This window comes from Heloderma suspectum, chromosome 6, assembly GCF_057233095.1.
Source record: "Heloderma suspectum isolate Gila_16-S chromosome 6, 16-S_ref, whole genome shotgun sequence".
In the NCBI taxonomy this organism is placed as follows: domain Eukaryota; kingdom Metazoa; phylum Chordata; class Lepidosauria; order Squamata; family Helodermatidae; genus Heloderma; species Heloderma suspectum.
Window position 1 is genome coordinate 82,487,946 of NC_139463.1, and position 27,439 is coordinate 82,515,384.

The window sequence follows — 27,439 nt, forward strand, 5'->3', positions numbered from 1 at the left end:
TTATAGGCATAGATATACAAGGGACCTTTGGGGATTTTCTGCCCATGAGAATTTCAACCTGTTTTCCAAACAAAAGAGCAGCAAATATACTGATCAATGGTGAAAAGAAATGTGCACCTTTTAAAATAGCAAGGAAATAGGATGGGCAAGGATCTGGTGAATAATATGGAGGATCTCAGATATTAGTCCAAAGGTAAAAGACAGGAAGCATAAACCAGATTTAGCTAGGGCAAAAGTTACCAACATGGCAGTAATAACACTGATATTATCTAATTGTCCTGAAACTATGCCCCTTACTAGAATAAGAGATTCCACAAAGGGGGCTTGCTTAAATGTTTCCCCCCTTGTCCAGTGCTTCTTGTTCCCTCTTTCATGTAATCTTGGAACCCTTGCCAGGACTTTGGCTACATGCACATAAGTGCCCCATTGCATAACTTCAGTTCTACACATGGAGGTCAGAGGTGAGGCCAGCAGGGCACAAAATGTTGATGTGGGAGCAGTGGCACAGCCCTGCTTCCCCCTTTCCCACACATCCATTGAATGCATGCAGTTGGTCTGCAAATCACACTGCAAGCTGGGAAATGTACGGATTTCGACCACAAATTGCGTCTGAGTCTGTGTTCAGTCCAGAAAGGGTGAACTGGATAAATCTTGATCGAAAATGAACTGAAATGAATTTCTCAGACATCCTAGAGAACATGGGAGGGACATGGGTAGATGATGTCATCTGGACCCCCCCTCTCCACTGGTACACTTCCCTAAATGAGGGAGGGCAATGGTGCCATTAAAACCTCAACTGGAAGCACCTGTACAATGTATTCCGTGACATTTTTTTCTGAAAAATCAAAGCAGCAAATTCAAAGCTGAATTTGGGGTAGGGGATCAAAAATCTGTTACTCTTGTGAGAGAGCCACCAAATGCTGGGAATATTTGCCTGTTTATTCAAGTTCTGAATTTTCAAATGACCCCCCCCCCAAAAAAAAAAAACCCTAGGGGAGAGTTCATAAATAAATGATTGGTCTACTGGCTGCTGATGTCACAGCAGCTCTTAATTCTGCACCAAGGGCCTTTATCTTATTGCTTTTGTGAAGCGCAATTTGGGTCACATGAAAGGTTCCATTTCTCTCAACACAGTCAGTGACCTTCCTCTCCTGTTATCTCCACTGCTCACACCAATAAAGTGGTTCAAAGGGAAGAGATGAGCAGACACATTCCTATGTTCACACACATCTGGAACATTTATAGCTACTTATCAGTTTTCATATTTCGTTTGGACATGCAGTTATGAGGATTTGGTGTGGACATGGGGAACGCGATGAACCAGGTTGGGGATGGAAAGCCCAACACCAGAAATTACTTCATTGATAACTAAAAAAGAAGGCAACTTGACTATAGTCCTAAGCACTATCTCACTGTGGCCTAGTTTCCAAAGTGGCAGATGAGGAGGCAAATCTGCTTCTAGATTAAAATCAGACTGCATTTCGGGGACACACAGAGAAATGTCCTCTGTCCTATACTAGTGTTCTCTCTGGCATCTATACATGTTTTCTTTGTTTGATTGTGTATGTGTTGGGAGGATTCATTTATGTGGGCTCCCACCTGTAATCTGAAGTGGTAGACTCCAGAAATTGGCATATCAATTTGTCTGCTCTTAATGTGAACTAAGTTAGAGCCATGATGATGCTGGTATCTGTCAATAACACTGGATGGATACATGGAAATACATACAGTAGGCATATGTGCAAATGCTTGGGATCTAGAAAGAGCTCAAAGACTCTTAGCATCTGAGTGAAAGCCAATTCAAACATTCTGATGGACACTTTGATTAGTATTGAGCATGGCTGCATTACCTTTGAATGCATGTGGGGTTTTCTTGCCTTAAATACACCACATCAATATTTCCCAGCATGTTAAAAGAAAACACTAAGAAAAATGCATCTAAATTACATGTTTCTTGTTTTACTCTTTTAAATATAGAAACAATAATAAAATCCCTTACAACCTCCAATCCTCCTCTGCACACAATCAAGAATTTAAATTCAAGTTAATAATCAAAAGTAAGTGTAAGTCATAAAACAGTATACAGTATTATACAGTAGAATGAACCATTGGATGGTGGAAACTCGTAAACATGTTTTCCATGAGTGAATTTAGTGTGTGAGGTATATTCAATACATGATATATAAGCATGGCTGAATAGCCACCCAACATACCCCCCCCCCCAAAATCTGAAGTTTGCTTGCAACAGATGGATGTGATGTTATTGTTTCAAATATACAGGTAAATGTTTCCAATTTAAATGGATCACTTAAAAACATTCCACATTTTCTGGCACAGGCAATATATTACATAAAGTAAAAGGATTCATTTGGCTTTCAGATGACCACAAATATATTACTTCCAAATCCTGGCTAGGTATTTTGAAAACAACAACAAAAACCCATTGTTATAGTGTGCTGCTCTGAAGTTCTGTTCCTTAAGAAGTATTACATATGTAGTGCTTGAAATCATATAATTATAAAGCCAAAGCACAGAAACTTTAGGACTTACCACTTGTCCTTAGGAGAACAAAACATCTGTCTTCATCAGGCTTCACTCCTTTGCTACAAGCTCAAAAATGTCATTGGGTAAAATGTTTAAAGGGGCATGCTTCTACAACAATTCTTAGAAAGCTTTTAAACATGTTTGTTTCCCAGCTGCTGCTTCCTGCAGTCCGAGGTCCCATGGCTAGATAGTTGAAATCAGCTGTCTAGCTGCAAAAGTAGGGGGGGCGAGGAGGAGATGCCCTCCTCACCACTCCCCCTGCCCTGCAATGGATAGGCGGTTGCCCCCAGGGTCAGAGTCAACCATTGATCCACATGGGATTGCTCCCTCCAAGAGACCAATGCAGAGCAATGAAGAGTTGGAATTTGTAGTAGGTTGGCTGGGCAGTACGAACAAAATGTCTTACTCTGAAATGGTAAATATTAAACTTATCAAGCACAAATACATTTTTTTTTGTTAAGAAATATATAGAACCCTCTAGAGTGCCTTATTCCTGGAATGTTTGCATTGTACCATATGGTTTGCACAAGCAGAGATAGGAAAATCAAAGGGTAGTTGTTTTTGTTTTTTTATTGGTTTTTTTGTTTTTTTGTTTGGGGATTGTTTGGTTTTTGATACATCTTATCTATGAAGTTTACATAATGAAATCCCTTTCATAACATGAACATTTCTAAAGTTGTGATGGGTTCATGGTCTAGTCCCACACAATTATTGTCCCAAACAAGTTTTAATTATGTTTTTACAAAAACGTAGTGTGCTGATTAAATGCATTTAAAAATTAAGCCTTGGTAACACTGAAACAACAGATACAAACTCCAGAGCACAAATTGGAAGCCTCCTTAGCCATGAAATAAAATTGCTCTAAAACATGAAATAGGGAGAAGGACACAGACAGCTGAAATGTAGGTATCAACCCCAGAAAGGTTCTTCAACTAGTGATGTTACAGTGTCCAATTTCAGAATTGTTTGCCAGCTGCTTCATGGCATTAAGGTTGTGTGCAAGGTAGGAGCAGACATTAGTGTGCGAGTGGAAGTTTTTGTTAGAAGATCATATCTTGTGTTTAGCTGGATTGAACTTTTGGCTAGGGATGTCAGAGAATTTCGCCACGAATCTCAGGGAGGCCGAATGCCAGCGCATTCGGCCCCCTGAAATCGGTGGCGGAACGGTCTGCCCCCCCGCCCCCCCGGGATGGGACTTACCTTCAGCGAATCTTCCTGGCAGTGGCAGTTCCAGCAGCGGCTCCGGCGGCGGTTCAGCAGTGGTGAGGCGCGGCAGCAGCTGCGGTGGCCGGTCTTCCGACCGGCTGCCGCCACCACCATTTCCAGTTAAAAAAACAAAAAAACAAAAAAAGTGATAGGCTACATAAAGATTTACGTAGCCTATCATGGCTAGATTTTAAAAAAACACCATGATAGGCTATGTAAATGTTTACGTAGCCTATCACGGCTGATTTAAAAGGGAAAAAAACCCCGCGCGTACACAAATGGCGGTGCCCATGGGCGCCGCCATTTGCGTTCCTTATTTTGGCACGTCTTAGTCTACGTAAACATTTACGTAGACTAAGATGGTGAAAATAAGGGGAATGCAAATAGCATAGACGCTACGCTATTCGTGTTCCCCTTATTTTCGCCGTCTTAGTCTATGTAAACATTTACGTAGACTAAGACGGCGAAAATAAGGGGAACGCAAATAGCGTAGACACTGTGCTATTTGCGTTCCCCTTATTTTCACCGTCTTAGTCTACGTAAATGTTTACGTAGACTAAGACATGCCAAAATAAGGAACGCAAATGGCGGCGCCCATGGGCGCCACCATTTGCGTACGCGTGTTTTTTTACTTTTAAATCAGCCATGATAGGCTATGTAAACATTTCTGTAGCCTATCACAGCTGACTGCAGGGACGCAAATGGCGGCGGCTATGGCCGCCGCCATTTGCGGAGCCAGCCGGCTAGGATTCGGGGGGGAGAGACGGAGCGCCTCCCCCCCGGCCAGAATTTCGGGGGGGGGAGGGATGGAGCCCCTCCCCCCCACCGCGAATGTCACCCTTCAAAAAGGTAAGTGACTTTCGTACATCCCTACTTTTGGCATGTACAACAGTTATAAACAGGTATGTCAGAACATATCTGTGCTGTATCAGATTAAGGCCTATCTAGTCCAGCATTCTGTTCACACAGTGGCCAGCTAGATGCCTATGGGAAGCTCACAAACAGGAGAGGAGTGCAACAACACCCTTCTGTGAGAGCCAGTAGGGATGAATGTGATGTAGGGGAGAAAGTGCTAAAAGTGGGTGAGAGAGACCTGGATTGAAATTAACATTGAGAGACCCTTTACATTTCACACTAAAATTATGTGAGCCATGACTATGTTGCTGTTTCTTGCAGTACAGAAGTGTTCAAGGCAGACACACATGCCAGGACATTTAACTGGGAGCTGCAGCCAATTAAGGCTTTTTAATGTGTGAGTTTAGATGCATATTTGCTTCACACTACTGCAGGAAACACTGGTGTTGCCATGGCAAACAGGATTGTCACATAAAGTGTGGAGTAGCCTTGGGATGTCATTCTCAGCTTAACCCACCTCACAGGGTAGATATAAGGATAAAATGGTGTTTTACATTCTCTACTCCCCCAAAGCAGTAAAAGGTGCCAGGAACTGCTTTCTAGTTTCTACAAATCAATTCCCTTGTGGGGACAGGCTAGTGGAAATGTATAGTGTTTAGTAACAGGTGTGCTTTTTGTTATTTGCCAATGTACAAGCTGAAGTGAGGTGGGCACCTAGGAAGGCAGTATTTTTAAAGAAGAACCAATTCCTCAAAACAATCATCAAATCCTTGCAGTTCCCCTAATGCCAGAAAATTCCCCAAACACACCTCTCCATGGAGAAGAACTCCTGTATACTATGATCAAAGAAGCTCCCCCCCCCCGCCCAATTCTCCTACATAAACCCTGTTGGAGCTGCACAAGAGCAATACTGAAGAGAAATCTATTGCTAGACTGTCATGTACGATATGCTCATTCTTTCACATAATCCAGTTCTTGATTTAATGGCCCAAAGATCAATGGAGGTTGATTCCCTCTAAGCCCAACATTTGGAGCTGTATCAATTCTAGTACACCCTTCTTCCAAGTGCACATTTAGGAAGTGGTTTTGTGCACCCAGTGTACCACCTGTACTATGGAACAGAGATTCAGGAATTAACCAATAATATGTACGTTTAAAGGTTTTGCAGGCCCATAATGTGGTTGCAGAACAGTGTAGAACATACATGGCCACAACAGTTCCCCCAACCACCAGCTTGGACATTTACTGGCAGGGGTCAGCATGGCATAAGCCAAAGGTGTGTGAATTAAATGGGCTTATACACAGAATGTGCATTTCAACTGACTTTCCCCATCACTTTCGCCAATGCCCCTTTAACATCCTTGTTCCTCAAGCTATAGATGATGGGGTTCAGCATGGGGGAGACAAGAGCATAAAAGATTGAAGCTTTCTTCTCCTGGTCTGCAGCCTGGTCTGACTGAGGCTGCAAGTAAGTGAAGCTGATGGTGCTGTAGAACAATGTGACAACAGTGAGGTGGGTGGCACAGGTGGAGAATGCACGTTGCCTGCCCTCAGCTGAGTGCATGCTGAGCACCACTCTGGCAATGTGGATGTAGGAGACCACAATGAAGGTGAAAGGCAGCATGAGCACAATCACACTCAGAGCAAAGATGGTGACTTTCACCATATAGGTGTCCATGCAAGCTAATTGCAGCACAGCTGGCTCTTCACAAAAGAAATGATTGATCTGGTTGGGCCCGCAGAAAGGGAAGTTTATGGTGATGACCGTCAGTGCTGCAGCATTCAGAAAGCCTCCAAGCCAGCAGGCCCCTGCCATCTGCATACACACCTGCATCCTCATGATGGTGGGGTATCGCAAGGGCTGGCATATGGCCACATAGCGGTCATAGGCCATGAGAGCTAGGATGAAGCACTCGGTCATCCCACAGCATAGGGTTAAGTTGAGCTGGGCCATGCATCTGTTGAAAGAGATGGTCTTGGGCCAAGAGACCATGTGGACCAGCATCTGAGGGATAGTAATCAGTGTGAAGAATATATCCAGCAAAGAGAGGTTCCCGATGAAGAAGTACATGGCCGTGTGGAGGCGGGAGTCAACCCGGACCAAGACGATGATGAGGCTGTTTCCAAACATGGTGATGAGAGACATGGCTAGGGACAGAACCAAGAGGAGATGCTTCAGTGTGGGATGGCTGGTGAAGCCAAGGAGAATGAACTCATTCACTGAGGTCCCATTCTGAATCCACATCTTCCCCACCAGACTTCACCTGTGATGATATGTGTAACTGTAACTGAAGCCCCACTTGCAATGCCACACATTTAATCGAGAACTGAAATAGGCAGAGGTCCTCCAGACTCAATCTGATGTGGCATGGTCCAGCATCAATTGATTCTGTTGATGATATAGCTATGTTCTGCTGTGTAGCCAGAGGTCTCACAACTTACCTATTTCTTCATAGAGATGTAGGGTGCTAGTATCCAGTACACATTTTGAAGGTGAAAGTTTTTGGGTTCTCCGGAACCCTTCATCAGGAGATTGTAGACTGAATGGATTAATCACTGCTAGGTGTTGCATGTGTCAGATTACACCTAGGATCCTAGGACAAAGATGCAATGGCTCATCCCCATTTCTGAAAAGAGAAAGTCAGATATGTCTCTTTCCTTGAGTGAAACACACAGGCACGTTGGTAGGCAGAGAGCAAAAGAGAAACCTGTTGACTATTTTTAATTAGCAAAGGTGGAGATTGATTTTAGGGGGCACACTTCGGTGAAAAAAAATGACTGAAGTCAAATTATGTAGAGACAGATCTGAGTTACAGCTGGCCTTGATGTGTGAGTCAACCATTGCTTCTATGTGCTTGCACAATGGAAAGATTTAGCAGAGCTCCACTAATATTATTTGAGTTTGCAGAATGGCACTGTTGGATACTGCCCAATGCTACCACTCTTAAAACCCACTGCTGTATAATCAGGAAACAACACACAATCCTGATCTATGCACTGACATGGTATCTTACTGCACCACCACAGAGGCTGCCTGCACTCTAACATTCTGTTACACTTTGAGATTATTCAGTAATCCATTGTTCACTGATTCATGGTCTATAACTGATACTTTTGTATTTATTTATTTATTTATTTATTTATTTATTAAATTTATAAATCGCCCATCTGGCTGGTCACCCAGCCACTCTGGGCGATCTACAAGCATATAATAAAACAGTTTAAAACAATAAAATTCTACAATAAAAACATTTTCTAGAATACCCTAACCCACCCCAAATGCCTGCCTGAACAACCACATTTTTAATGCATGGCGGAAGCTCATTAAAGAGGGGGCATGGCAGAGTTCCCTAGGGAGGGACTTCAGAGAGTGGGGGCCATCACAGAAAAGGCCCTCTCCCTCGTCCCCACCAGTCTAGCTGTCCTGGCTGATGGGACAAAGAGAAGAAGGCCATCCGAGGCTGATCTTGTTAAGCAGCCTGTCTGGTGTTGCTGGAGGCACTCCTTAAGATAGGCTGGGCCGGAACCATATAGGGTTTTAAAGGTCAAAACCAACACCTTGAATTTGGCCCAGAAAACAACTGGTAACCAGTGCAACTCCTTCAGCACTGGAGTGATGTGATCTCACTGGCGGCTGCCTTTAATCAGGCAAGCCGCCATGTTCTGTACCAGCTGCAGCTTCCAAACCATCTTCAAGGGTAACCCTACGTAGAGTGCATTGCAGTAGTCTAAACGAGAGGAGACCAAGGCATGTACTGCTGATGGGAGCAGATGGTCGGGAAGGAAGGGGCGCAGCTGCCGTATCAGATGGATTTGATACAGCACTGTCCGGCTCACAGCTGACACCTGAGCCTCCATGGACAGCTGGGAGTCCAAAATGACCCCCAGACTGCGGACCTGGTCTTTCAAGGGTAGCCGTACCCCATTCAACACCAGGTCAGCATCTCCCAGCCTCCTCTTGTCTCCCACCAAAAGTACCTTGGTCTTGTCAGGGTTGAGCTTCAGCTTATTCCTCCCCATCCAGCCACTCACCATCTCCAGACATTTGGACAGGGATTCTATGGCCAACCTTGGTGAAGATTTGAACGAGAGGTAGAGCTGCATGTCATCTACATATTGATGATACCACACCCCAAACCTCCTGATGATAGCCCCCAGCAGCTTCACATAGATGCTAAATAGCATTGGGGAGAGGATGGAAAGCTTTAGCAGAGCTCCACTAATATTGTTTGAGTTTGCAGAATGGCTCTGTTGGATACTGCCCAGTGCTACCACTCTTAAAACCCGCTGCTGTATAATCAGGAAACAACACACCATCCTGATCTATACACTGACATGGTATCTTACTGCACCACCACAGAGGCTGCCTGCAATATAACATTCTGTTACACTTCGAGATGATTTGGTAATCCATTGTTCACCGACCCATGGTCTATAACTATAACTGATACTTTTGTCTTTGAAAAATTTACCCCAAATAAATGAATATATTCAGCAATTCTGAGGAACTGTGTCCCATGTTTTTTTTCTTAAATCCATCAATCTAAGCTCTGAAAATGCATTGTTAACTAGGTAAAAACAACAAAGAGGAATAACACACACATACACAATTCTAGAGTTATCTATTTTTGTTTCATTACATCTGTTTCTGTGGACACAGCAGGGAAATCTTCCCTTTGGGGATTTTCCCATGCTTGCAAAGTCTACGGTATTTTCTACTTTTTTTAGAGTTCCTATCTTTATTTATCTTTATTTATTTATTTATTTATGTTTTATATTTTTCAGTTGCCCCTCCACTTAGTGAGTGCTCAAGGCAATTTACAATAAAAATATAAAAAAATAATAAAATATAATTTCAAAAAATGAAAAAAAAAAGAAAGCAGATAAAATACATACATTACAATAAAACAGGAAAAGAACCTTTAACATCAAGGAGTGGCATATAGGCACACTGAAAAGAGGTAATTTCTAGCTCTATTTCTTTATGCATGTAATGATACTAACACTATTGAAAAGGAGCCATAATTCTTGCCTTTGGGGAATTACCCCTTCATAAATGCACGTGTAGTTATGGCAGGAATAACCTGCACTTTAACCAGGCAAACCCATAATTAATAACGTACCTACTGCTGTTTGTTTCATCCAGGATAGGTCTGGTATACTTTTATGCAGACTTGGCAGCAACAGTTGTACATACTCCAGCAGCTTCACCAGAATCTGGTATCAAATTCAAAATACTCTGCTGCGTAGTGGCACGTTTGGTTAAAATATATGTTCCTACGATCTGATCTAGTATGGACAAACCCTTACATTTCCTGAAGTATTCAAGACAAGCTAGATCCCTTGAGCTCTTTTCATCCTTGTTAACTTGCGCATTTCTTGGGGATAGGCAACATGAAAATGCAATTAACTTGAACTTATTGTATGCTCAAGGTGTGCCGGATAGAATCTGCTGCCAGGAGCCTGGTGCTGGCAGAGACAGCAGCAGTCGCAGCCTGAGGATGCCTCACCCTGTGAGGGGCTTTAATATTTGGCTGCTTTGGCAGCCATTTCCAGGCCAGGGCCATTCCTCTGAGACCTGCTGTTGGTGAGAAAGTCGGGGGGGACGTAGAAACCCTTGTCCTCCCCTCCAGCAACTCCAGTCAAAGGCATTGTGCAGTTCCCCCATCTTTCTTTCCTTAGCTGATTGTGTTTTGGTAAGAAAAAAAAGATGAAAGTGTTGGTGGGAAAACACAGACGGATTGCAATAGGGATATGTGAATCAGTACAACCTGAGCTCATTAAGGTTTGCTAAAGTCCATCTCAAACATTGTTCTGACTCATGTCAGATTATGAGCTTTTTTGGAGGGGTCTCCTTTTCACATGAAAATCTGCATATTTTGTGGACACTTTTCCAAATGTATACATCAATTGAGCACATTTTAAGATTTATTTAACATTTTCTCTCACTGAATAGAGTGGGTTTCTGCATACGTTTTTGCCATCTTTCATGTGTATTTTTCAAATCTACACATTTTTAACGTATTTTTGTTGTGTGAATCTCAACGTAAACTTGGAAATGTTATAGATTTCAACCACAGATTGCATTCAGGTCTCCATTTGGTTCCGGGAAGTGCAAACTGGGTAAATTCTGGTAAAAAGAAAAGAAAAAAGAACTGAAACCAGTTTCTCATACATCATTAGCTTACAAATGAAAGATGATGTCATCTGGTTCTGGAACCTCCACAAAATTATGTGAATGAGACAGAGTAATTGCACAATAAAAGCCTCATGTAGGAGTACCCTAGTAATGGAAGGAGACACCAGTGACAGGCTGCATGAGGAAGACTTACCTCGTGAAGGGTTTTAACAAGCTGATCATCTGTTTTTATTGTATTTAAAATATATTGTAAGCCAACTTTGATTATTTATTGGGGCATAGATATTTCAGATAAATAATAAATCATCAGACTTAGCATTGGGAGGAAATCCCCATTGACATCAATGGCTGATGTCCTTCCAAAGTAAAACAAACAAAGGGGTGGTGAGTTTCAGAGGATGGGTTTTCCTCAGAACTGGAGCAGGGGAGAAAAGGGTGAAATTCTCCCTCTACACCTGTTTCTGTTCTGTTGATATTGATCAACCCATCCACCCAGCTGGTGCTATTTGCATAAAAGGGAAAAAAATATTATTCTTAAATTCAAAGATGCATTAATGTGTCTAACTTGGTCCTAAGATCTGAAGAAGGGATGTGACAAATTCATGGAAGATAAGTCCATCAGTGGCTACTGGTCAGAATGCCGATATGTAACTATGGGACGCCCAGGTTCATAGGCAGATTCCCTCCAAGTGCCAGTTGCTGGAGAGCAACAACCATGTGGCTGGGGCCAGGCACTGTGACACACAGGATGTTGGACTTGATGAACTCATTGGTCTGATCTAAAGGGGATTTTGTGTTTATATGTTCTAGTTTCATGACCACAACATATATTTCATAGGGGTGTACGAAACATACTTAACGGTCCACTGGGGGCACCCGCTGTGGGGGAGGCAATTTGTCCCTCCCCCTGGAATCCTCCCCGGCTGGCTCCGCTCCATGGTGAGTCTGCGGAGCCGCCGGCCAGGCCCATCTGCAGCTGGACTTGCATCTGCTTCAGGGCTGCAGACAGAAATGGTGTCCAGCAGAGCCGACATCATTTGTGTCCCTGTGCTTTTCAGTGCTTTTCAGTCCCTGTGCTTTTCGGTGATTTTGTTTTCCAGGATGCCATTTGCATCCCTGCACTTTTCAGTGATATGCTACGTAAATATTTATGTAGCCTATCACAGCAAAGAGCAGGGACACAAATGGCATAGCCAACGCCATTTGCGTCCCTGCTGTTTGCCATGATAGGCTACGCAAATATTTGCGTAGCCTATCACCAAAAAGTGCAGGGACGCAAATGGCGTTGGCTATGCTGGACGCCATTTGCATCCCCAGTCCAGGGCAGTGGATGGACAGCAGCAGACAGACCCGGACGGACTGGACAGCAGCAGGTAGGAAAATCCGGGGAGGATTTTTTTGGGGGGGGAGTAGTCTATTGTGCCACGGACTCCGGAGGGCCGGATTCTAAAGAACATCTAGGGATGGCAGAGCATTCCACCACGGATCACGGTGAGGCTGAATGCCAGTGCATTCACCTCCCCGAAATCTGTGGCGGAATGGCCTGCTCCCCCGCCCCCCCAACGGATCCCCCCGGGATGAGACTTACCTGGGACGGATCTTCCGGGTGGGGGCAGCTCCAGTGGTGGTGGTGGATTCGGCAGTGGCGGCTGGTCTTCCAACCGGCTGCCGCTGCCGCCATTTGCAGTTGTTGTTTTTTTTACAAAGACGTGATAGCCTATGTAAGTTTTTACGTAGCCTAAAAAGTCTGGGTAAAAAAAAAAAAAAAGGCATACGCAAATGGCGGCGGCTACGGCCGCTGCCATTTGCGTTCCTTAGTTTGGGCCGTCTTAGTCTACGTAAATATTTACGTAGACTAAGAAGGCGAAAATAAGGAGAACGCAAATACCATCCGCTACGCTATTTGCGTTCCCCTTATTTTCGCCATCTTAGTCTACGTAAATATTTACGTAGACTAAGACGGCCAAAACTAAGGAACGCAAATGGCAGCGGCTGTAGCCGCTGCCATTTGTGTACGCAGTTTTGTTTTTTTGTGTTTTTTTTTTTACCCAGAGCCCTCTGCGGCCAGAAATCCGGCTGCGGATGGCTCTGGCCTGGCTGGGCCTGGCCGGCTGCTCCGCAGAGATGCCGGGGAGCACAGCCGGCCACGGATGATTCCGGAGGGGAGGAACGGAGCACCTCCCCCCCCACCATCAACATAATCCGCGAAAGGCAAGTGACTTTCATACATCCCTACCGCCATCCCTAATACTTCATAAGCACACTGCTTGTGTATTTGTTGCAGTTTTCTTTTGATATATTTTCTAGGGATGTACGAAAGTCACTTACCTTTTCGTAGGGGTTCTTCGCGGTGGGGGGGAGGCACTTCGCTTCTCCCCCTAAAGTTCAGGCGAGGGGAGGGAGCCGTCCCGCCTCGCCCGGCCAAAATTCAGGCTGGGGAGAAGTGCCCCGTCTCCCCAGCCGCGAAATTGTAAAAAAACAAAACAACTCCCCCCCGTGATAGGCTACGTAACAATTAACGTAGCCTATCACGGCTAGATTTCCAAAGTCAGGTGTGATAGGCTACATAAATCGTTATGTAGCCTATCATGGGTGACTTTGAAGAATAAAAAAAAAGCACGTACGCAAATGGCGGGGGCCTATGGGCGCCGCCATTAGCGTTCCTTATTTGGTCCTGGTAGTCTACATAAATCTTTATGTAGACTACGCTGTAGTCTACGTAAATCTTTACATAGACTACCGGGACCAAATAAGGAACGCAAATGGTGGCGCCCCATGGGGGCCGCCATTTGCGTACACGCTTTTTTTTTTTCAAAGTCACCCGTGATAGGCTACGTAACGATTAACGTAGCCTATCATGGCTGACTTTGGAGATCTAGCCGTGATAGGCTACGTTAATCGTTACGTAGCCTATCACGGGGTTGTTGATTTTTTTTACTTCAGCTGTAATGGCGGCGGCGGCAGCCGGTCGAAAGACCGGCTGCTGCCCCTGCCCCTGCCGAAAGCCCACCGAAGCGCCGCTGGGACCCGCCGCTGGGAGGGACATTCGGCTACAGTAAGTCCCATCCCGGGGGGTGGCGGGGGGGCAGCGGAGAATTTCACCGCCGATTTCGGGGGCCAAATGCATTGGCGCTCAGCCCCCCAAAGATTCGGGGAGAAATTCTCCGCCATCCCTAATATTTTCATGAGAAGGCTTATAACCCTTGATCACTGACCCCACCATATAAAATGTTTCTCTAGTCACCCAGAGTTCATTTTGGGGTTAACCAGAAGATGCTTAAGCTCCTAAGGAGATTGTAAATTGGTTGGGTGGCCTTCTCGTCTTTGGCACATTCACTACTGGCAACTTAAAAACAATAACGAAAAACCTAGGGGTTCATCATATGGTGTTTTTATCCTGCTATTGAGATGGCTCTCTCTCGGAAGTTTGTGGTCTCTTTAGATGACGCCGGTATGCTCCAGGGTGTCTCCCGCCGTTTCCTGCATCCTATCTCTTGTTTTCCCCCAAATGTGGTATTTTTCCAGCCCATGGAACAGGGGCGCCATGACCTCCCTGTGAAATTCTCCAATAGTGGTAGAAATCGCTCTGTTTGCCTGATGTGGGCATTTGTTTTCAGTTGTTGGGGGTGCAGTCAGGATGAGATTTGACAGAAGCGAAGGCAAGAATTGCCTGCTGATTGCGTCTCCTGCCTCTGCATTTCTCAGTTGGAAGGAGAAGAGGGCAAGATGGCTCCCTGCAAGGAAGGGAGACACAACTGATCCCCCACCCCACCATCTCAGAAGCAATGTCCTCTGTTGTTTCAGAGCACCCTACTAAGTTCAATGAGGCTTAAACCCAAGTAAGTGTGCCGAGGGTTGCAGACTTACAGGGTGATCTTATGTCTACTCAGAAGTAAGTCCCACTGAGTTATATGCGGCTTACTCCTACATAAGTGTGCCAAGGTCTGCAGACTTTTGGCACAATCTTACATTTTATGTCTACTCAGAAGTAAGTCAGAGGTTTCCTGGGGGCTGCAAGGAAACAGTACAGCAGAAATTAAGCTACAGAAACAAGACTCCCCCTCCCTCCTTTGCACACCTGCCTGGGAGGGAGGAAGGCACTCTCTCAGTTCAAACCACATGGCTGCCATGGCTGCTGTATAAAGGAGCCCTTCCTAATCCCACAAAGAAACCGAAAGCAGGAAGCTCTGGAAAGGCTGTGGGTTTTTGCGGGGTTTTTGCTTAATGTAGAAACATCCCTAGAAGTTCAGCCCTGACATTGGGAGCTGCAACTTAATTAACCTCAGTCACTGGTAGGATTAGATAGAGGGAAACTGATATAACTTGGAATATAAGGCTGCTAGTCATGATAGCCACAAGGCTATCAATGACTACTAGTGGTATCACATCAAATATAAGGCTAGAAATGGCTACATGTAAAGTCTGGGATCAGAAGCAGCTTGCGTTTGAATACCAGCCACTGTGGGACAGAAGTGGGAGAAGGCTATTGCCCTCATGAACTATTTGTTGGTCCTAATCGACACCTGTTTCTGTGGGAAATAGGTTGCTGGATTTCATAGGCCTTTGGTCTGATCCAGGAGGGCTCTTCTCATATTCTCTCTTGCTTACATACATTGCTCTGTCCATGGTGCTACATTTTGCTTTGTTCACATGTGGTGAACAAACATTTTGAAAAGGAGGGCTGAACAAAATTTGGGTAGTTGATATATTCATCAGTAGGCATTTTATCCATCCAAATGTACAAGCACATTGGACACTGACTTAGCCTTCATAAATGAAAATGATTAAAAATTGCATTTCAAAATCTGACAGTAAACGCTATGAACAATAAATGGTGCACAGTGAATCATATACACAAATTGGAATCCATGTGGTACTTTTCAGTGGTTTCATTTACTTTAATGCATTTCTTTACTCAATATAAAGAACAAAATTGTTCAAAAACAATTTTGAAAACATTCCAGTTTAGTAATATATGAAATAAACCTTATGACTGAGAAATACATGTCTGTTTCTCACTGAATTCACATCTGTTGGATCATACTTCTCCAGGCATTCCTCACATCCTTGTTGCGTAAGGAATATATGATAGGATTTAAAAGTGGGGTCAAGACACTATATATCACTGGAATGAGCCTGGCATGATTTGAGGAATGAATGTTATTTGAACTCAGGTAGGTGAAGATGGAGCTACCATAGTACAAAAGGACCACAGTGAGGTGAGAGGAGCAAGTGGAAAAAGCCTTTTGTCTCCCTTCCGAAGACCGTATCTTTAAGACAGTTGAAATTATGTAAGTATATGATAAAAGGATGCAAACTAATGGGGTCCAAGCTATCAAAAGACCAATGGATAATAAGAGAATTTGGTTGAGAGAAGTGTCTCCACATGACAGCTTCAGCACGGGAGGGATATCACAGTAGAAAGCATCTAGGTGGTTGTTCCCACAGAAAGGTAGGTTGAAGGCAAATGTGGTATGCACTACTGAGTTGAGGAAACCACCAGCCCAGCAGGCTGTGGCCAGCCAGAGACAAATGTCTTTGCCAATTATCAGCGTGTAGCGCAGAGGGTTGCATATGGCTACATAGCGGTCAAAAGCCATCACTGCCAGAAGGAGGCATTCAGTTCCCACAAAGGAGAAGAAAAAATACACCTGAAGTACACAGCCTACATAGGAGATATTGCATCTCTCTGAGAGGAGGTGAGCTAACATCTGTGGGATGGTGGTGGTAGTGTAGCAGACGTCGAGGAAGGAGAGATTCCCAAGGAAGAAATACATGGGTGTTCTGAGCCTCTGGTCCACTAATATCATCATGACAATGAAGGTATTCCACAGCACAGTGAACAGGTAAGTGATGAAGAACCCACTGAAGAGCAAAAGATGCACCTCTTGCAGATTTTTAAAGCCAAGAATGATGAACTCGCTCAAGTCAGTTTGATTTTGTGCCTCCATGTCTGGACAAAACAAAATGTGGTTTTCTGCAGGGAATAGTGTAATGAATGCATGGTGATGAAAGTAAATAGGATGACACTGGAGTTAAAGACAAGATAAAGCACACAAGTTGACAGTGGTATGATAACTCCCCTTTCAGAGGAGATTATTGTTCTGTAATGACCAAACTTAAAAATCTTTCCTGCAGAATCAATGTGCATTTAACACTTTATCCTTTCTATGTATATTCCCCTCCACCAGAGTTGTTCCACTGAGGAAGAGAACTATACCATGAGCAACTCCTCTAACACTAGAATTAATACAGAGGATCTAGAAGGCTGTAAGACCCACCTATGTTCTGAAGTGAGAAGGAAACAAAACTAGAATGAAGATATAGACCAGGCGTGAGCAACTTCAGGGTTTCAGGGGGGCAATTTCTAGCCCCTAGAAAACCACGACGTGACATGTGCACCTGTGTGTGTGCACCCACCCACAGAAAACATCCTCCTCCTACACACACACACACACACACACACACAATCTCAGTGACTTGAGCCATGATCACTGGGAAGAGGGGGGGAGGGTTGAAGCCTCTTTCTCCTCCTAAGAATCATGACCCAGGTTGATGGGATTGGTGTGGAACCTTAACCTCATCCCCACATCCCAGAATCATGGATTATGATCACTAGGAGGAGGAAGAGTCTTTAACCAGCCCCTCCTCCCAGCAATCATGAGCTGCTCCCACCAGTCACAGTTCTTTGGCTGGCTGGTGGGAGCAGATTCTGCTTGGAAATGAGGTGGGGATGACTCTGGTTTATCTTTCAGGAACAGCTCTTCAAAAAGGGGATGGTTTCAATTAGAGGTCAGTCCCCTGAAATCCCTTCAGGTAGAAGACTTGTCTTCTTGCATGCAAATATATATATATATTTTAAAGAAACATGGAACTGCTAGTAATTTGTTATGTGCCCTTATGCAATGTAGACATGAACTATTATGTCAGAGGAACTGACAAAGATAACACCCAAACAGACAAGGAAGGGATAAAACAAGGGTTGCCACCAGGCAACAATATTTAAATGGGATGTCTCTGTGCATGGTCCATGTTATGTATTGAATTGATGCTAGTTGTAGTACAGAAAGACATCCTTTTTAAAAGGCATTAATTTAACCTGCACAGAGACTTACCTTGCTTACCCTGGTCCAAAGTTGTTTTTAGTGTAGACCTGCAGTTCTACTATTGGTGAAATCTTCCTCATTTGAGCACTAACTTTAGAAAATGACATGGGCACAGACAGTTGCAAGCACATCTCTGTTAACTGGTTCCTAGAGTTGCCACCACTTTTTGAAGTGAATTTGAAAGTTCCTAGTATGGAATACTCTGGAGAATCCTGGGGGAAACAAAGTAAGTCTCCATAACAGCCATGACATCCCTTGAGTGCTCTCTTCTCACAACTCTAGCCAGACCACTGACAACCTTGCACCAGGTTGTTAGTACAGCTGTGAGTACCATCTGCCTTTCATCCTGTCCTATCAGGAATCTGATGAAGTGTCTCTCCAGCCAGTGCAGGACACTGACCCCACATTCACCCACAACATTATTTCAAGGCATTATTTCAAGTGCAAGACATTTTGCTCCCAGCGGCCAAGCAGCAAATACATCCCTCTCTCCCAGTCAAGATGCTTAGGACCCAAGGCAAGCCAAATTATCATGGCATCTGAAGCAGAAAATCCCATAAGAAAAGAGTTTTAATCCTACTAGCAAGCTGTGACTTCTTATCCAGTTCCCAGGTCACTTCCTGAATAATAATGACTACACTGAGATGCCTGTGCTTGTTGATTCCCCACTTCTCTTTCAGCAGCACTTGAAATAGTCACAGATGAAATAATCTGTGACTTTTATTTTGTAATTTCCAGAGTAAATGAGTTTCACTTAATTTAAGATGGTGTCATTCTTAATGCATATATATGCAATGCAAAACAAACATTATTGATCCATATTATCAATCTGAATAAGCTGCATCTGGCCCACTAAAACTATTTCACCAAGCCATATGGCGGGGGCGGGGGAGCCTCCTTTTGTTAGCTGTGTGGTTACTTTTTTATTTGTTATTTTTACAGTGCAGTAATTATTGCTTTTATTGGCATAGATACAAAAGGGATCTTTGGGGATTTTCTGCCCATGAGAATCTCAACCTGTTTTCCAAACAAAGAGTAGCAAATATACTGATCAATGGTGAAAAGAAATGGGCATGCTTTAAAATAACAAACAAACAGGGTGGGCGAGAATCTGGTGAATACTATGGGTGATCTTGGATATTAGCCTGAATATAAAAGACAGGAAGCATAAATCAGATTTATCTAGGGCGAAAGCTACCAACATGGCAGTAATAATGTTGCTATTATCTCATTATCCTGAAACAACAGTCCTTTACTAGAATAAGAGATTCCACAAAGGGAGCTTGCTTGTAGGTTTCCCCCCTAGTCCAGTGCTTCTTGTTCCCTCATTCATGTAATCTTGGAACCCTTGCCAGGACTGTGGCTATATGCACATCGGTGTAGGGATGGCGGAGAATTCTGCCACGGACTCCAGTGAGGCTGGATTCTTTGGAATCTGCCCCCCTGGAGTCCGTGGTGGAACGGAGCAATCCCCCCTGCCACCCCGCGAAGTCTGCGTGGACCGGATCCTACCTGCCTCCAGTGGGTCCGGATCCGGCCGCTGCTGGCCGCCATCCGGGCTGCAGCCACAAATGGCGTCCTCCATAGCAGACACCATTGGCATGCCTCTCTTTGGCCATGATAGGCTACATAAAGATTTACATAGCCTATCACGTCAAAAAGGGAGGCACGCAAATGGTGTAGAGGATGCCATTTGCGTCCTTCCCTTTGGCCATGATAGGCTACATAAATCTTTATGTAGCCTATAACAGCAAAGTAGGGACGCAAATGGCGTCCCCTATGCTGGACGTCATTTGCACCCACAGCCTGGCCATGGCCAGAAGCCGGGGAGCGATTCCGAGGGGAAGGAACGGATCGCCTCCCACCCAGTCGAGGACTCCAGGGGGAGGAACAGATTGCCTCCCCCCCAGAAGACCCCCCCCATGGACGCAGGTAAGTGGGGTTTCATACACCCCTACATAGGTGCCCCTTTGCAGAACTTCAGCTGTACACATGAAAGCCAGAGGCGAGGCCAGCAGGGTACACAAAAGGCCCTGCTTCCCCCTTTCCCACACACTCATTTCATGCATGCAGAAGGTATGGACAGGACTTTTGACTTGTCTGCATATCAGTTGCTTGCTAATGAGTAATGCTGGTATATTACACCAAACACTAGGGATGTGCAAATCAGCAAAACGTGAGCTCACCAAAGTTCGAATTCCATCTTGAAGCTCATTCAGGCTCGAGTCTGTATGAGATAGGGATGGCAGAGAATTCTGCCACAGATCTTGGGGAGGCCGAATGCCAGTGCATTCAGCCCCCCGAAATCTGGGGCAGAACGGCCTGCCCCCCGCCCCCCCCCGCCGATCCCCCTGGGACGAGACTTACCTGGAGCAGATCTTCCGGGCGGTGGCGGCTCCGGCGGCAGCTTCGGCGGCGGTGGCTGTGGTGGCTGGTCTTCCGACCGGTTGCCACCGCTGCCATTTGCAGTTTGTTTGTTTTTTGTTTTTTTACACACAAATGATAGGCTACGTAAGTTTTTATGTAGCCTAAAACATCTGGGTAAAAAAAAAAAAAAGCGTATGCAAATGGCGGCGGCTACAAACGCTATTTGCGTTCCCCTTATTTTCACCATCTTAGTCTACGTAAATATTTACATAGATTAAGACATCAAAAATAAGGAACGCAAATGGCGGTGGCCGTAGCCACCGCCATTTGCATATGTGCTTTCTTTTTTCCCCCCTAGAGCCCTCTGCAGCCAGAAATCCGGCTGCGGATGGCTCTGGCCTGGCTGGGCCTGGCCGGCTGCTCCGTGGAGCTGCCGCGTAGCACAGCCAGCCGCAGAGGATTCGGGGGGGGGAGGTATGGAGTGCCTCCCCCCCATCCAGGATTCCAGGGGGAGGGACAGAACGCCTCCTCCCTCACCATAAACATAATCCATGAACAGGTAAGTGATTTTTGTACATCCCTAGTATGACATTGTAAGCTTTAGTTGTTGTGTTTCTTTTTGCATGAAAGCCATGCACATTGTCATGCATATTTCTTCCAAATGTAAGCATCAATTGTGCACATCTTTGAATTTTATGCATTATTCTGCCATTGATTTCAAGCATTTTGCATGCATTTTAAAAATCTATGCAAGCTGTTGAATACATTTAATTTGGTCCACAAATCACATTGGAAGCTCGGAAATGTATGGACCTCAACCTCAGATGGCGTCCAAGTCCATGTTCAGTCTGGAAGTTGTGAACTGGGTAAATCCTGAAAACAAATGAATTGAAATAAATTTATCATGATTCCTATAGAACACTAGTGTGATCTCCATACTGTAGTCTGCTGGGGGTCTGTGGGGAGGACACCGTGTATGCCTGGTCATGATGTTAAGGGTGTTTCCAGATGGAGGGTTGTTTGCACTAGCAATCAGAAGACATTGTGCCATCTTTTTTTCTCCTTAATGGGTTTTCTGCAATCAGGAAAAAGGCAGAAGAAGTGGTAGGAAAACATGGGAGGGTCATGGGTAGATTATGTCCTCTAGACCCCTCCTCTCTGCTGGTAAACTTCTGTAAACGTGGCAGGGCGATGGTGCCATTAAAACCTCAACTGAAAGCACTTCTACAATGTATGGTGTGACATTCTTCTGATCAAATCAAAGCAGCAAATGCAACGCTGAAATTGAGGCAGGGGATCAAACATTTATTATTCGGGTAAGATGGCCACCAAATGTTAGGAATATTTGCCTGCCTGTTGAAGCTCTGAATTTTCAAATCCCCCCCCCCCGCTCAAAATTAGAGAAGAGTTTATAAAGAAGTGATTGGTCTACCGGCTTCTGATGTCACAGCAACTCTTAATTCTGCACCAAGAGCCTTTCTCTTAATGCTCTTGTGAGGGACAATTTGGGTCACATGAAAGGTTCCATTTCTCCCAACACAGTCAGTGACCTTTCTCTCCTGTTATCTCTACTGCTTACACCAATAAATTGGTTCAAGTGGAAGAGGTGAGGAGACATATTAATATGCTCACACGCATCTGGAACATTTATAGCTATTCATTTCTATATTCCCTTTGGATATGTTGCTATGAAGATTAGGTGTGGACAGGGGAAAGATGATTAACTGGCTTGAGTTTGGAAAGCCAAACACCAGAAATGGCTCTGTTGCTAACTTAAACCAAAGCAAGCAAACAAACAAACAAGCAAAACCCCTGACTTCAAGCACTATAAAACTGTGGCCTACTTCTCACAAGTCGCAGATGAGGAAACAAATCTGTTTGTAGATTATGTAAAGTCAGACTGTATTTGGGAACACACATGATTGAATAGTCCCACCTCCCTGACATCTACTTTTCTATATGCATTATTTGTTTATGTGTATGTTTTAGGGGTGTACGAAACCCCCTTAGCTTGCATCCGTGGGGGTCCGTGGGTCGGGAGGCAATCCGTCCCTCCCCCCCGGAATCCTCACCGGCTGGCTCCGCTCCGCAGCGAGTCCACAGAGCCACCGGCCTGCTCCAAAGTGCCAGCAATACAGCCGCCATTGCCATATAGCTGGTGGGCCGGAGTAACTGCACCCGCAAATGGCATCCGGGACGCCATTTGCGTCCTCAGTCAATCCACTCCAGAGCCAACCAGTGGGGAGGATCCGGCCAGTGAGGATTCCTCTCAGAGGTGCAGGTAAGAGATCCAATCCTCCGAGGACTTCGGGGGGGCAGATTCTATTCACATTGGGGTCCGTGGAGTATCTCTCCAACATCCCTAGTATGTTTGTTGGGAGGGTTGGGGTAAGGAGGAGCATTCATTTATCTGAACTCTGAAGTGTAATCTAAAGTGCTAGGCTCCAGAAACTGGTACATCACCTTATCTGCTGCTGTGTGAATTCAGTTAGAGCTATGATGCTAGTGCTACTGAGATCCATTTATAACACTGGATGACTACATGAAAATACATAGGCATATGTGCAAATGCTTGGGATTTGGAAAGAGCTCAAACCCTCTTATCTTCTGGGTAAAAGCCAATTAAAACATTTTGATGGACATTTTGATTAGTAATGAGTATGACTGCATTACCTCTGAATACATGGGGGATTTTCTTGCCTTAAATACACCACATCAACATTTCCCTGCATGCTAAAACTAAGAAAAATGCATCTAAATTACATGTTTCTTCTTTTAATCTTTTCAATACATAAACAATAATAAGATCCCTTACCACCTCCAATCTTCCCCTGCACACAATCAAGAATTTAAATTGAAGTTAATAATCAAAAGAAATTATAAGTTATAAAATAATATACAGTATAAGATAATGAGCCATTGGAAACTCGTAGAGATGGGTTCAATAAGTGAATTTAGTGTGAGAGGTATATATTCAATACATGACACATAAGCATGGCTGAATAGCCACCCAATACACCCCTCCCCCAAAAAACAAATTTCCAAAGTTTGTTTGCAACAGTCCCCCAAAAAACAAATTTCCAAAGTTTGTTTGCAACAGATGGATGTGATATTATTGTTACAATTTACAGGTGAATGTTTGCCATTTAAATGGACCACTTTAAAAAGTTCTACATTTTCTGAAACAGGCAATTTATTACATAATGTGCTAGGATTCATTTGGCCTCAAGATCACTACGTTCTTTCTATTTTGAAGGAAGACTGAAAATTATAAGGGTGTGCGAAACACTTACCCCATTCCATCCGGCAATCCGCAGTGGGGGGCAGGGGATCCGTCCCTCCCCCCCAGAATCCTCCCCGGTTTTATAAGTATCTACGTATCTACGTACATTATAAGTATCTCCGTAGCCTATCACGGCAAAAGGCAGGGACGCAAATGGCGGCCGCTACACCATTTGCGCCCCTGCTCTTTGCTGTAATAGGCTATGTAAGTATCTATGTAGCCTATCATGGCAAAAGACAGGGATGCAAATGGCGTAGTGGCTACCATTTGCATCCCTGCCTTTTGCCATGATAAGGCTACATAGATACTTACATAGCCTATCATGGCCTGGCAGGGACGCAAATGGCGGCTGGTGTAGCAGCCACCATTTGTGGCCACAGCCCGGCAACAGCCAGAAGACGACCCAGAGCCGCCACCACCATCGGAGCCGCTGCTGCCAGGTAAGTCTGTTCTGGGCGGGATTTTGGGGGGTGGCAGGGGGTTGTCCATTCTGCCACGGACTCCAGGGGGCCAGATTCTAAAGAATTCAGCCTCACTGGAGTCCGTGGTGGAATTCCTCAACATCCCTAGAAAAATATATTGTAAAGAGTTGCTCAATTTTCTGTCTTGCATTTACTCCATTGGCTTGCTAATTGCTTGAGATAGTTGGCTGATATTTCCTAGGGCAATGTTTAGACAGAATCCTGTCTAAAGGATGTTTAGGCCCAATCCTGTGCATGTTTAGACAGAAAAAAATGAGCTTTGAGAGGGCATTATAAGACTAGGGATGTACAAAACACTTTCCTGGCTCTGTTCTGGGGCATCCATGGTGGGGGGGAGGTACTCTGTCCCTCCCCCCAGAATCCTCCCTGGCTGGCTCCGCTCCACGGCAACTCCATGGAGTCACCAGCCAGGGCTGGCCACAGCTGGAATTCCAGCTGCTGCCAGGCTGCTGCGGCCACAAATGGCGGCCACTACGCCATTTGCATGGCTGCCTTTTGCCATGCTAGGCTACATAAATACTTACGTAGCCTATTACAGAAAAGAGCAGGGGCACAAATGGCATAGTGGTCGCCATTTGCTCCTCTGCTCTTTGCCATGATAGGCTACATAAGTATTTACATAGCTTATCATGACAAAAGGCAGCCACGCAAATGGCAGCCGCTAGAACAGCCACCATTTGCGGCCGCAGCAGCCCAGCAGCGGCCAGGAGACGAGCCGGAGCTGCCGCAACCACCGCATCTGCCGCCGCCAGAGCCACCACCGGAGCCACATCCACCACCAGGTAATCTCCATCCTGGGTGGATTCTGTGGGGTGGCACGGGGGATTGTCCTGTTCCTCCATGGACTCCAGGGGGGCCGGATTCTAAAGAATCCATCCTCACTGGAGTCCATGGTGGAATTCTCCAACATCCCTATATAAGACATTATAAACATATAGAGTGCTCACTCATTAGAATGAAACAGACCCAGTAAAAAGGCTTCTCCTGAAATATCCTGCAACTTCAGATTTTGGGTTGAAGCCATCTATTTGAACTATCAACTTAGAGAACACGCCTATGGACACTAGACACTGTCTAGAGGACCATAGGATGTTTGGTTTACTCATTCCAAGCTTGTAGGCAGTGCTCCAAGCTTGGAGCCAGGAAACTGCACTCCCCTCCCCATTTTAGCCTGCTCTGGGAGAACCGCGGTGAGTACCCCTTCGTGCTCATAAAACAGAGCACAGAGAGGGCAAAAAGGGGGTGTCCCCAGGGATTGGGAGGAGAGGAGACTGTGGAAGCCCCTTTGCCTTGCTTCCTATGGGGTCTCTGGTCCCTTCTCCTCTCTGCAGCCCTGGCTAGACACATGAAATTGCGCAACTAGCCAAGAATGTAGTGTGGGCAGAGCACAGAGGAGAGGATCCCCTTTATGCACCACCTGACCTGCATTGGATAGAGGCATCAGCATCTGAGTTCAGAGGCTGACATCTATCTCGATAGGATTGTGCTCTTACTTGATATCTTGTTTCTTTAGATGACAGGTAGGCTTTATTCTCCCTGGCTTGAAGATGCTAGGAAGGAAACACAAGGAAGCCAACTATCAAGATGTATGAAACAAATTAGAGTGTAACAAAAAAGGGCTTCACACATTCATGTACATTAGTTGTACATTCTCATTAAAAAACAACAACAGCTCCACACTTGATTATGGCAATAAGAATGTGGAACCAACAGCACCGAAGAATATTGTGCCTGAGGTGACACTCGGCAATTAAAAAAACAACAAAAAGATCTGTGGTGCTACATCATTGCTGGCTAATTAACAAATGCAAATCATCACTTGATCTTGGCCTCCTCCTCAAATGATAAACAGGAATGTATGAACCACGTCCTATGTATCAACCTTTTCTATGCAGATGAAGAACAGTCTTAATTGCATTCTGATTTTCCAATCATGCGTTCCCAGGCTTTCTTCACATCCTTGTTGCGCAAGGTATATACAACAGGATTTAACAGTGGGGTTATGACACGGTACAACAACGGGATCAGCCTTGCATTGGCCGATGAATGAGTGGAAACAGGTCTCAAGTAGGTGAAGATGGAGCTACCGTAATACAGAAGGACAACAGTGAGATGAGAGAAGCAGGTGGAGAAAGCCTTTTGTCTCCCTTCTGAGGAACGTATCTTCAGCACTGTTAAAAAGATGTAAGCATATGATAAGACAATGCAGAAAAATGGTGTCCAAGCTATGAGCAAGCCAATATACACCAGGAGCATTTGGTTGAAGGAGATGTCACCACATGACAACTTCAGCAGAGGGGGAATGTCACAGTAAAAAGCATCAATGCGGTTGTTTCCACAAAAAGGTAGCTGGAATGCATAGACTGTATGCACTATGGAGATAAGGAAACCAAGAGCCCAGGTTGCTGTGGCCAGCTGCAGGCAAATACGTTTGCTGACAATTAATGTGTAGCACAAAGGGTTGCATATGGCAACATACTGGTCAAAAGCCATCACTCCTAATAGGAGGCATTCAGTGCATACAAAAGAGAAGAAAAAATATAACTGAAACACACAGCCCATGTAGGAAATGCTGCTTCTCTCTGTGAGTAGATGTGCCAACATCTGGGGGATGGTGGTGGTAGTGTAGCAGATATCAAGAAAAGAGAGGTTACCAAGAAAGAAATACATGGGTGTTCTGAGCCTCTGGTCTGTTAATGCCATGATGATGATTAAGGTATTCCATAGCACAGTGAATAGATAGATTATAGAGAACCCACCAAAGAGTAGATGATGGATGTCCCCAAACTGTAAAAAGCCCAGAAGAATAAACTCTGTCAAGTTAGTCTGGTTTTTTATTGTCATGTCTCAAATAAATAGATGACATTGCTGTATAGAAAAGAAAAAGAAAAAGACAGGATTATTATATATAGGGCCAGTACAACCATGTTTAAAACTGGATTGTAAACATAGTGAGAATTCTAAACTCTAGTATAACTTTTAAATATGAAATGAATACATTTATGCTGCAATACCATATACACTTACCTGGTCTAATTAAATTCAGTGTGGCTGACTTCTGAATACACATGCATGTTATTGCTGTTCTGTTTGTTATATATTAAACCGAATAATCATGTAGCATTATTCTGATCCATATTCGTAAAGTGAGTGAATTTTACAACACTTTCTTTCATGAGCAAATGTAGAATGTTCAGCGACATTCACCAACCCATAAAATGAAGAATCCTTTTCTGTAACTGTGATGGAAATCAGACTTCATCTTGGTAGTAAGACACTGTGCTGTGTATTACAGCATTGATATCTTTATTTATGCTAACATGCCTTTGGGAATTTGTCCCCAACAGAATTTCACTATTTTATAAACACAGACCTATTCTCCTCCATGAATGTATCTGTATGAAACCTATATTTTTATTCCTTTAGGTTTTCTGAGAATTGGGATTGTTTTTTGTCT

The 27,439-nt window shown here is 44.5% G+C and overlaps 3 protein-coding genes across 3 annotated transcripts; all 3 read right to left on the reverse strand.

Moving 5' to 3' along the window:
• Positions 1 to 5,920: 5,920 nt before the first annotated feature.
• On the reverse strand, positions 5,921 to 6,850 carry LOC146341506 (olfactory receptor 2B6-like). The gene has a single exon (XM_084807500.1). It carries the CDS (start codon positions 6,848 to 6,850, stop codon positions 5,921 to 5,923), a length of 930 nt encoding a protein of 309 aa, XP_084663626.1.
• Positions 6,851 to 15,626: 8,776 nt separating this feature from the next.
• On the reverse strand, positions 15,627 to 18,023 carry LOC146341507 (olfactory receptor 5V1-like). The gene is made up of 2 exons (XM_084808362.1): positions 17,860 to 18,023; positions 15,627 to 16,721 (listed from the first exon to the last, which is right to left on the reverse strand). The coding sequence occupies exon 2, from the start codon at positions 16,693 to 16,695 to the stop codon at positions 15,769 to 15,771; it is 927 nt and encodes a 308-aa protein (XP_084664488.1). The 5' UTR covers positions 16,696 to 16,721; positions 17,860 to 18,023; the 3' UTR covers positions 15,627 to 15,768.
• A 7,867-nt stretch (positions 18,024 to 25,890) lies between these two features.
• LOC146341508 (olfactory receptor 5V1-like) lies at positions 25,891 to 26,826 on the reverse strand. Its single transcript, XM_084807501.1, has one exon. It carries the CDS (start codon positions 26,824 to 26,826, stop codon positions 25,891 to 25,893), a length of 936 nt encoding a protein of 311 aa, XP_084663627.1.
• Between the last annotated feature and the right edge of the window lie 613 nt (positions 26,827 to 27,439).